Here is an 11,087-nt window from a genome sequence, read left to right on the forward strand (position 1 = left end):
CGGTATTCATACTTTACCTCCACACAACTTTACATTTGTCTGGAAACGTTTTATTTTTTGTGTATGCAGACTGCTATAGAGTTGTCACTGTAAAAAAAATAATGTTTAAACTAGCACATACATTGAATCTCGGAAGGCTATCACGTGGTGTCATGCTACCTCAGTTATAAAAGGGACTACAGCCGCAATTTGAGAGTGACTGATCAGCGGCTGTTTTAGATGAACTCACCATATCCTTCCAAACGATTAACAGGCGTGTTATTGACTGATGATGGCGGATACGATCGACTTCTCCGGACGCGCTCTCAGCTTTAAAAAGCGGAACATACGCGGTAGTCTAATGCACTGAAATGACGCCGGTCTACATTGAATTACTCAAATTAATTATGCCATTTCCTCTGAGGCATAACAAATGCACGGGTCTCACGTTTGGTTCGTAGACTGTATGGATGTCACATTGCAGCGTGGTCTGCATGTTGGCATTGTGGCGCCATCACACAGGACCAATAGGGCACTGGCTGCAATGGTCCCCAAATGTATTTTAGCCTGTAACCCCTTACTAATGCATTTCGTTCCACACAACAGAATGCACGACATGGTCAGATGATAGGATGACAACATTTTCCAAGCTTGCCTTCCATAATGAAAAACTAAAATCTTTATTGGAGCATATCATGTAGTTTTTGTCAATAGCAGGCCCACATATCTCCAAATAAAAAGGCTTGACATATCACTGACAAAATAGAAAGTGCTGCTGTAAAATAATTGATAAATTGCAGACAGAGTGATCTTACATAAACCCATGATTCTTTCATTTTTCCTGTAAGGATCTGCACAAATGAGAGCAGCATCACATGTTTTCCTCTCCAAATAATTCAAATGAAATGCATATAGTACACTACAGTATATAGGCCTAGCATGATGCAGCCTTGTAAAAAAGAAAAGAAAATTCAACGTAAAACGTATCAGTCTGATACAAACTGAGAAAGAGGCTCATGGAATCAAGGTTAGTATTCATCCAAGTTATCAGCTTTGGGGATGGAAAGGCCTCGGTCCTTCAGGGCCTGCATTTTGACTTTGTCCGTTTCCTGTTTGGCTTGCTGCTGCAACCGTTGCTCCTCCAGAATCTCTTCAATGGAGACCTGCTGCAGCACTGTGTCACAGGGCTTATCCATATCCTACAGAGACAGGGATAGCATTCCATTGGTCAACTCTTCACACATTATGTACATCAGCAAAATGTTCACATTTTCCTCCCATAAGAACTTCAGATTACCGCTTAGAATCAGAATCTTTTATTGCCAAGTATGTTTTCACATACATGGAATGTGTCATGGCGGGTGGTGCAACATTGGACAATAAAATTAAACAATCAACACAGTGCACAGGAACCTTTAACATGCAGTATGTAAATATTTTCTGATTTAGAGTTGCCACTGTTAGCCAAATGTAATCATCCAATATCTCACCAGATAGGCCTACATCTGAACAGACACTATGTATATTAAAAGACACTATATTTGAATATGCATCAGTGTTGCAAACAGCCTGGAAGCAGACGAAATCTCCACTCACAACTCCCTTTTCTTAGCAATTAAAACATGAATGAACTAATGAGTGATAAATGAAACTGAAATAGCACATCAATGCAATTATCTGGCTCCTACAAACTCTCCTACCACAAAAGATGTGGAGCAATGAGCCTGTCAATAGATGCCTTGTCTGTTAAAAATAAAAATGGTATTACAAAACCATGTGCTATGATGCCCATAACTTCTCTGCATCTGCATGTTGCTTACATGAACTGCTATACTCGCTTCATGCTGTACAATCTCTGCTGCTGTAAACATGCAGATTTGTGACTGAAAGTATGACATATTTATGGAGGGACATACAGGACCTGGATTCATGAGTCATGTTTAAGCTGTGTGCAGGCATAGAGGGGCCTATACTGTCACTGCAATGTGCCTGTAATGTGTTAACGGTATCACTGCACAAATTCACACATTAGAGATGCACGATGACAACTCAAATCGATTTTTTTTATGTTCTGAATTAAAAGTTTAAATGGCGAACGCCGTGTTACATGTTTCTGTAGGTTGTAGATATCTTAATACACTTTATGTTTATTTTACAGTACGTCAACATGGAAGATGGATTATTAGGGTCTCAACGTTTTTAACTGGCCTCTGCATAAACCACAGCTCACCATCCCATGTTCCATGTACCAGCACAGCTTATTCTGCATCCATGATTACAAAACAAGTGTTATAATTAATTAGGCTTATCCTGTCACACAGATATATTAAAGCATCCACGCTGTGGTATTTACTTAGTTTGTGACCTAGTGACTAACCGTCCAGAAAGTTGGAAAATATAAACGTTAGCTTGGAATAATAAGCTTTGTTCATAAACCATATGTTCACGAGTTGTTTCCATACAATCTTGTTTGGATCCTTGGCCACATGGTTATGAGAATATGCACTCCAACACCCATTTCTATATTTAATAGTTTGTGTGAATGACATCATTTTGATTTAGGCAAATTGAATATTGTTGAAACAGTTAATATCATTTCAGCTACATACCAAACCCACACAAATAAACTATAAGATACTCCCACTTACTATCTCTCCAAGCAGCACCACATTCTCTCCTCTCACAATGAATATTCCTCGAGGGATGTCACCAAATTTTTTCCCCACATGGATGCGCTCCACTGTTTGATGAAAAACTAAATTCGCTGGGGGGAAATAAAAGAAACAGGTAAAAAAAAATAAAGCTCAGGGTAATACAGAAATAATAACATCTGAAATAAAAACACCAGATAGTGGGAATAGTATGGACATTTGAATTGAGCCTCTGTGGAATTAGCTGAAATCCTTCGGCTTGTGTTTTGCACCCTAGGAGTACAAACAAGTGGGCGATAATTAAATGAGATATACCAAACTGATCAATGCTTCTGAGGTAACCGATCAGCGTTCTGCCATCTCGGAGCAACACCAGGTGCTTCTCTGCAAGATAAACACGTTTAATTACAACATTATACGGTCACAAATGATCCAGTTTGTATCTGACACGATGCCACATATTTAAACAATTTTTTCGAAAACCACGAAGGAGCGGAGCCTCCGACTTACTGTCGATGTCGTCAATGAGACTTGCTGTCCCTGGTACGTAGTTCATCCTGGCCTGTTTTTTATTTGCTTCGTGTATCTCTATGCAACGTCAAGCCATGAATGTTTCAAAATATGCTTCTTTCAAGTGGAGTACAGGAAGCGTCTTTATACACGCCAGGGATCAACTTCCTGTAGTTGCTTAACCCTTTGGGCGCTGCAACCAGATTTAATGTCGATTAATTATCTTTTTAGGGCCGTTTTTTTAAGAAAACACATTTAAATAAATGTAACATCAAATTCAGATAGTTTTTGAAGATTAAAATAGTAGTTTATATTAAAAGATAATAGGATATTTAATTACGTGTTTCCTATTGGCTAATAGCGTCAACTGACGCACGGGTGACACAAACGATCGTATACAATCGACAGTGACAGATTCGTAACATCGCTTGTGTAGCCCTACAATTATCCAAATTAAATATATATCTTTCATCCAAACACATGTAGAACTACACACGTAGACAGTCGACCTCCTGCATAATCTCACATCTGTATGCAGCATGAGTAAAATGTGTCTCACTCCGCAACGAGGTTCGTGGTGTCATAAAAAAAAGGAGCAGAGTGAGAGCTCTGCTTGTTAACCCGTGCCCTTCATTAAAGCTACAGGACCAGATTGCCGGAGTTTAGTGCCATTCCATCATTTCCTGAGTCCATTCAGACAATCTCTACGACTGTGGAAACGGCAGCATAGTTGTTTAAAGTCTGGACCAACTGACGGCTCAGATACGTAACCTTAGTTGTGTTAAAGGTTTGTCTTTTACAATGTCAGTTAACAGGACGGCTACCGCGGAACGCACTTAGCTGATGCATCATCATCATCAAATGCAGAAACCCGACTGGCCCTCGACGAGCAACTCGGAAAATACAAACGGAAACTGGAATAACACCATGGTGAGTGGCGGACACTACTTGGACAACCCCACCGCCTTTGTCCGCTGCCGCTTCGCCACTCTTTAAGTGTGCTTCATTGTTTATAAACGACCTGACGTCGTACAGAAAACATTGTCACCCAGGTAGCGCTGTGCGTGTTAGCTAAACGGCTAACAGAGATAGCTGGCATTATGTAATAGTTATCGCTGTACTACTTGTTCAGCCGTCGTCCGACTTAGTTACGTCCATCTGGACGTGACGACACGACTGATAGAAACGTTGGAGGTGACTGCAGTTGTGTCACATCGTATATGTTTGAGAAATATGTTTCCTCAAATAGTCAACGTGGCCTGTTTTCGGCTAGCTCTACAGTATTTATCTGCTCTGAGCTGAACGGGTTCAGCAAGCAATGCATTCATTATTGCCATTGTTTACTCGGTTGCAGTGTTTTCTGGGTTAGGAGGTGATGCTGGAAGCATGTTGTTTACAGATTCCCGTTAGCTTCTACCAAGGACAGCTCCTCATTTAAATAGTACTCTTGCAACTCGAGGACAGAGACATTCTCTCAAATCAACTCTTCTGTGTGATAATCTGTGTTCACAGGACGCTTCTCAATATCCAGGCTACCCCTCACACTACTGGTATCCCCAGTCTCATTCCACAGGACACTATGCAAATACCTACCCCTCGGGATCAGATGTTCAGCCACAGTACAATCAACAGGTACAGCTCATGATGCAACATAAACCGTCCCTCTAAATCTGAGGGTGTACAGTAGCAGTACATCTAGTCATTATCCTTAAGTCTCTTAAGTGCTTTCACCGTTCCCTCACAATGTCCTCATCAATCAGCTGCTTTATCAGAACGGTAACATCACCATGATACATTTACACACAGACAATGGTATGTCTGATCATTCAGAACCTCTTGTGCTTTCCCTGTAGGTAATGCCTGGAGGTTATCCAAATGGCCACGGTGTCTACAGCCCAGCGCAGGGTCAATATTCAACAAGCGGTTTCCACCCATCCAACCCTTTCTACTGTGCTGACACTCAGAGACCGGCTCCAGGTCCTTATCCTAACCAGGGCTGTCCTGCGGAGCAGAGCAGCGGGCCGCCTGGGCAGCCACACTCTCAACATCATCACTATCCTGGTCCACACTGTCAAGGGGTGAGTTAATTTAAACACACACCATGGTCAAATGTTGGATTTGCCAAATATAACATGATTATTGAATGTATTTGACTGTGATTTAAACATAAATGTAAAGTGATATAAGTAATATAACAATTGTTTTCCTTTTCTGACCCTAAATGACTTTCACACCCAAAAGAAACAAAGTACTTTTGGAAATACTACATATATCTGTCTTGCTTCTACTCACAGGGTCCTGGATATCCTCCTGGGGCGTACCCTCACTACAGTGAAGGTGGTCATGCAATGCCTTCAACTCCCCCATACCCCACTGGCCAGCCTCTCCACCCAAACCCTCAGGCCGATGCTTGGGCGCACTCTGGTGCATATGCCCCCCCACAGCCGCAATGGCAGACAGGTCAGCAGCCTCCACAAAACCACTATGGAAATCCTGTCCGTCCACCACATCCTCCAGCATGGCCAGGAACTGGAAGTGGTGCTCCTCCACCGTACCAACCCAAGGTATGAGTCTACATCCACTGTACTTCAATGTGGTTTTTGTGATTCTTCAGTGGTGCAAAAATAAGACCAAAATCAAACTAAAATGTGTATTATCTCAATCTAAGAAAATACAATAACCAAAAAAAACCATTTCCACATTATTTTGGGGAATTTAAATGTGTAATACGTAAACATGTATTAGAACAGCAATACACTGATATATTTATTTAGAGAATTGCATTTCAAAAACCAAAATGTCAAGTTTCACCACAGTGTAGTCATAGATTATTTGATTAATTCAATACAACTTACAAATGTTGTGTTTGTATAGTATTGAGTTAAGGATCATGAAATATCTTAACAATCTTTTGTTTTATGTCGCTGTAGGAGCAACAGCACCAACGTGCTCCACAAGTGGGACCTAAACCCAGGCCAACCCCATTCCTAAATCCCCCCAATGGCAAGCCTGCTGAAATAAGTTCTCCTCCCCAAATGTACAACAAAACTGGGAGAGGTGATCCTTCGCAAGGGGAGTCCTCGGCCCCAGTCCAAGCTCCAGCTCCAGGCCATGCTGGACCTCATCCCCTGAGCAATAACCACGGCCTAGCTAAGGTCCAACAGGTCATGGCCAGAATGCTACTGCTCCAGGAGGATGTTGATGAGTTTGTTGGCAAAAAGACAGACAAGACTTATCGGTGTCTGGAGGAACTGCTGACCAAAGAGCTGCTGGTGCTGGACTCTGTGGAGACTCGGGGACAGGAGAATGTCCGGCAAGCCCGAAAGGAGGCTGTACAGAGGATCCAGGCCATTCTAGACCAGCTGGAGAAGAAAGCCTTCTGAACTGGACTTATTTACTGGTTTGTGGGTCACTACGTCTTGCTGTTTTCTTCTTCCAGATCTTCCATGGACACAATGAGTGTCAAGTCTTCTCTCTCTCTCTCTCTGAACTGTGTTACCTTGAGGTTGTTTTTCCACCACCATGATATAAAATGCCCTAACTAAGTGGCATGGAACCGAGGCCAAGGCGGAGCAATTATTTCTACCTGGAATCAACCTTTAAGGCCCAATTATGCTGGTAAAAGTGAATATGATGCTGGGAGAAGTGTAAACTAATGGGTGTACACATTGGTGACTTTCAGCCTCGGTGAGTAACCGTGCAGGCTACACAACCTGACAGTCTTGCCCAGCTTCTCTTTAATGTCATGCCTTTGCTAGCATAATGCACGGCAGTCACAGTATGATGAAGTTAATGCCACGTTGCAACTGTTAGTGGTCTATTACCTGTAATTTTGATTCATGCTGTCCCTCAGGATTGTGGGTTGGTTTCAGTCTGATCATACATCTTTTTTCATCTCAAGTCGGTTTGCACGATATTGTCCTCCCCTCCGATAGAGGCCACAGACTTAGTTGCCTATTGTCTCTTACTTCACCATTTATCTGCAGGAATAGGTGCAAAGCTTTCCTTTTCAATTGTGCTCCCAGCCCTGCATGCACTGTAATGTCAAACGAGCACTCCATACAGTCCTAACATCTCAAAGCTCGTAATTGGGCCTAAAGCGATGCAGATTAGTAAAAAGAAAAGAAAAGAAAACCTTAAGATTGCTTTCCCTATTGTTTCATCTTTTGGATGAAATGACTTCCTGAGTGCAGATCTAGAATCAGACCTACATATGAATGCCATGTATTTTACTCTAGGAACTACTGTTATGACAGATACATAGGACATTAGGAAGTTTAAGAATTACTTGAAAATATGTTAAATTATGCTATTTTTATCTCTTTTTGAATGCTTGGAATATATATATATATATATATATATATATATATATATATATATGACAAGCAAGTGAATTGTATTTTCACAATTAAGTGTTCCATCAGTTGCTGTATGTACTTCAACATTTTTAGTAATGTTTGTGCTTAATGACAATGTTGTTCACAGCACTTGGATCAAGTGTTTAATTTGGAACCGGTTTCTGTTTTCTGTCACACTAATAACCTTGTTATACAAATCCAGATTTGCTCTATAATCTATTTTCATGTTTAGAGCAAGTCTTTTTTTGATCATTAATAAAAAATATAAAAAAGTGCCATATTTCAGGGGATGGTTTTATATAGTTAGAAAGAAAAAATAAATAAAAATATGATCACAAGCTTTGCATGGAAAAAACAAATCACCTGTCAATGTGTTCATTTTCATGTGCTGTTAACTTTATATTTAGTTGGAGAATAACTGTACAGTTCAAGATGTAATGCATGTTTCTAACACAAAATTGGAATATTTGCCTGATAAGTATTTCAATTAAGTGAGAAAATTGCAGAGAAATAATTAAATGTCAGTATATTTTTTTAACCTGTGACCAAATTAATTTTATTTCTCTCTCTCTCACTGTTTTATATTGTATACAGTTTAGAAAGTCAATTCATCCAAGAAAATATTCTTTGAATGGATAGTGCGGACAGATAAAGGGGCATATTTCATTCTTAAAAAGAAAATCCTGTTATATAATTAAAGAATGAGAAATTGCTGCTTCTTTTTTTGTGAAGTGGCAATTGCTGCATGAGTCCACACTCCCTACATCTGCCAGGCAGCATACAGGTCTTTAAATAGACAGCTATTTTGATGCAAAGGCATAACATTGGCCCCTGAGGGCTTGAGACACATGGGCTGGATTTAACGTGAGCCCGACACACCTTAGAGTACCCTGTGGTGTGTACAACTGAGGCAAAGAAGCCTCAGACTAAAATCACCTAGTTTGGTACAGTGGCTCCCTACAGCTTGTTGGATTTCTTATTTATTCATTACTTTACTCTGGAAGACATTTCGGTAAACTAGGTGGCTATAAACTGCGGCGATATTTTTTCTTTTAGACTTTTCGTACTGTCTACTATTAAAGGACTTGAAGTTGCCTCTGAGAAAACTGCTGTCTCACTGAAGAGAACACCACAGAAAAAGAAATGTCCTATACATCCAAGCTTCCTGCGTCTTGGAACGATCAACCTCCTTCTCGCAAAGTGGAAATTGACCTGAGTTCACCTGGCTTAGCAGTGTGTGAGTTGGAAAGACTTTTGTTTACTGGCAAAGCCATCATCAGCCATGCAGATGAAGTGTGGCCGAGGCTTTATATTGGTGACCAGTAAGTAACTCACTTTCGATCCCAATGTCCCCTAAGGCCTTAACGCTACCATGACACCGTCAACCAATTGTCGGTATTTATTAAGATATTTTTTACTCCCTGATTTGAACATCTTCCAGGCTCTTTCCTCACAAGATGAGAGGTTATTTCAAATAATCTATTTACTTAACTTTTGTCAAAAAAGCTTAAATGACAAAATTGAATATTTGATGAATAAGTGTAATATATATATATATATATATATATATATATATATATATATATATTTCACAGATTAAAAAAGGAAATCTATATATATAAGTATCTGCATCCATTCCTCTGTTTTTATTTGTTTTCATGTTCCATCTTTAACCCTTAATGTTGTTGTGTAAATGTAATTTGCCAGGTTGACTTACAGAAATCGTTCATAAAGGGCTCACAATTTCTGCCAGAGAGCCCTCAAACGCTAAATTATTTGACAGTGGGGACAGAACTCAAGGACTTTATGGGAGCGCGCCTGTAAGGGTGGAGATTGGCATTGGGCCGTTGACTAGCTGACAATAATGAAGCATGGCCTTGTAACTCTGTGCCTTGTATTTTACTTTACAGATATTATTGTGTTGTGACAGAGAGAATGAACTGGGACCCTTTTTACAAATATTGTCCAAGTCTAGACTTGGATTTAGTCCAGGTGTGAGAGAGGAACTGATCATAAATCAGATATAGTTACAGAATGAGTAACCTAAGATCCCATAAGTTGCATTCCACATTGGGGACTTGCGTAAACTACAGCTCTGCTATGTGAACGTTTACACTGATGCCTTGCCATGAAAGCACACCTCAGATCTCTTGATAAATTCAGCTCACATGTCTGAAAACAGCTTCAAAATATCAATCGATCCCTATGCAACATATATCAACACATGCAAATGGTTCATCAAGGAACACCTGCAACATTGGACTGTATATTATACGTATTGTCAGACACTGTCAGTGAATACAGAGCGTTTTTTCTTTTCAGACACAGTGCAGAGAACCGGGCTGATCTGTGCAAGCATCGAGTCACCCACATCCTCAATGCAGCTCACAGTAAACGCGGAGTACAGCCGGGCATCTACGAAGGCACGGAGGTCACCTACATGGGCATAGAGGCTCATGACTCCTGTGGCTTTGACATGAGCGTCAACTTCCAGGCAGCAGCACACTTTATCCACAGAGCTCTCAGCAGAGGAGGTGAGATGAGCTGGGTTAGCATTTAAAGGCAGTCGGTTTTGAAATGAATGTTGCAATGTTTCTCTGATTCTCAGGCAAAGTGTTGGTGCACTGTCATGTAGGAGTGAGCCGCTCCGCCACCCTTGTCCTGGCTTATCTGATGCTGAAGCAGAACCTGACCCTCGTGGAGGCTATTTGTGCTGTGAAAGACAACCGGAGAGTCATCCCTAATCGAGGTTTCCTCCGACAGCTCATCAGACTGGATGGCCAGCTATTTCGCACACAGTGAACTCTGCCTTGCATTATTGGTCAGATGTAGGTCCAGAACATAGGAATAAATATGACAAAAGATAGCTCAAGTATTGTTTCAAATATAATAATAAAATACATGGATTTCATAGTACTTGTACTAATATTGCTTTTGGAAAGGGCCTTACAGCATCTGATCATTTCCTGGATCATGTTTTAATTGCCTTCAACTTTTAGTTAAAACATATTTATATTCTGTCAATTTGTAGATGTTTAATTAATTTAAGTTTCATATTAAAAATTAGAATCAAATGCAGCTTTTGGTGAATATGTGGCATTCAATTTACACATTAGCGCTACTTACATACAAAATCATTAATTTGTTTTTTTTCTGGGCTTGAGACAATAATCATCACTAACATGTTTTCATACATGCTGCTAAAAAGAACCTTGGTAGCTTGACTTGTGCTATCATCCTGTAGAGTCTCAGTTTGATGCAATGGTTGGACAGTAATCATTACACAGAACAAATGCAGGGGCAGAGCAAACAAATATGAGGTTGGGATGAAGAATAAACAAAGCCAAAGTTCAGTTGCTCTGATCAATTTTATAAAAAGGAACATCTCACCCTGTCCAGCCTGTGCTTTGCTGCCTGTTCCACCAGTAGAAGGTACGTGGTTAAAATAATGGAGCAAGCTTATTGTTTTAGCAATATGTTTTCCTCTGGCAACTCTTAAAACTATGTTTGATGTCTTGAGTTTGAGATACAAGGAATTGGAAAATCCTTTAACAATCGAGAGTTACGACTGTAAATGTAAATTTAGACT

The 11,087-nt window shown here is 40.3% G+C and overlaps 3 protein-coding genes across 3 annotated transcripts; 2 read left to right on the top strand and 1 right to left on the bottom strand.

Annotated features, from left to right (window-relative positions):
* Positions 1–630: 630 nt before the first annotated feature.
* Positions 631–3,304, bottom strand: lsm1 (LSM1, U6 small nuclear RNA associated). Its single transcript, XM_034540940.1, has 4 exons — positions 3,141–3,304; positions 2,946–3,014; positions 2,628–2,743; positions 631–1,178 (listed from the first exon to the last, which is right to left on the bottom strand). Exons 1-4 carry the CDS (start codon positions 3,184–3,186, stop codon positions 1,008–1,010), a joined length of 402 nt encoding a protein of 133 aa, XP_034396831.1. The 5' UTR covers positions 3,187–3,304; the 3' UTR covers positions 631–1,007.
* A 408-nt stretch (positions 3,305–3,712) lies between these two features.
* On the top strand, positions 3,713–8,036 carry bag4 (BCL2 associated athanogene 4). Its single transcript, XM_034540939.1, has 5 exons — positions 3,713–4,070; positions 4,653–4,772; positions 4,994–5,218; positions 5,435–5,704; positions 6,071–8,036. Exons 1-5 carry the CDS (start codon positions 3,984–3,986, stop codon positions 6,521–6,523), a joined length of 1,155 nt encoding a protein of 384 aa, XP_034396830.1. The 5' UTR covers positions 3,713–3,983; the 3' UTR covers positions 6,524–8,036.
* Positions 8,037–8,641: 605 nt separating this feature from the next.
* Positions 8,642–10,300, top strand: LOC117735901 (dual specificity protein phosphatase 26-like). Its single transcript, XM_034540813.1, has 3 exons — positions 8,642–8,820; positions 9,821–10,032; positions 10,107–10,300. Exons 1-3 carry the CDS (start codon positions 8,642–8,644, stop codon positions 10,298–10,300), a joined length of 585 nt encoding a protein of 194 aa, XP_034396704.1.
* The last annotated feature ends 787 nt before the right edge of the window (positions 10,301–11,087 follow it).

The sequence above is a fragment of the Cyclopterus lumpus genome, chromosome 9, assembly GCF_009769545.1.
Source record: "Cyclopterus lumpus isolate fCycLum1 chromosome 9, fCycLum1.pri, whole genome shotgun sequence".
NCBI lineage: Eukaryota > Metazoa > Chordata > Actinopteri > Perciformes > Cyclopteridae > Cyclopterus > Cyclopterus lumpus.

Coding starts and splice junctions, on each gene's coding strand:
- lsm1 (XM_034540940.1), bottom strand. CDS start 3,186: ATGAACTACGTACCAGGGACAGCAAGTCTCATTGACGACATCGACA. Junction 3,015..3,140: donor TCTCATTGACGACATCGACA/GTAAGTCGGAGG, acceptor TTTATCTTGCAG/AGAAGCACCTGGTGTTGCTC. Junction 1,179..2,627: donor TGGTGCTGCTTGGAGAGATA/GTAAGTGGGAGT, acceptor CTGTCTCTGTAG/GATATGGATAAGCCCTGTGA.
- bag4 (XM_034540939.1), top strand. CDS start 3,984: ATGCATCATCATCATCAAATGCAGAAACCCGACTGGCCCTCGACGAGC. Junction 4,773..4,993: donor AGCCACAGTACAATCAACAG/GTACAGCTCATG, acceptor CTTTCCCTGTAG/GTAATGCCTGGAGGTTATCC. Junction 5,705..6,070: donor CTCCACCGTACCAACCCAAG/GTATGAGTCTAC, acceptor ATGTCGCTGTAG/GAGCAACAGCACCAACGTGC.
- LOC117735901 (XM_034540813.1), top strand. CDS start 8,642: ATGTCCTATACATCCAAGCTTCCTGCGTCTTGGAACGATCAACCTCCT. Junction 8,821..9,820: donor AGGCTTTATATTGGTGACCA/GTAAGTAACTCA, acceptor TTTTCTTTTCAG/ACACAGTGCAGAGAACCGGG. Junction 10,033..10,106: donor CAGAGCTCTCAGCAGAGGAG/GTGAGATGAGCT, acceptor TCTGATTCTCAG/GCAAAGTGTTGGTGCACTGT.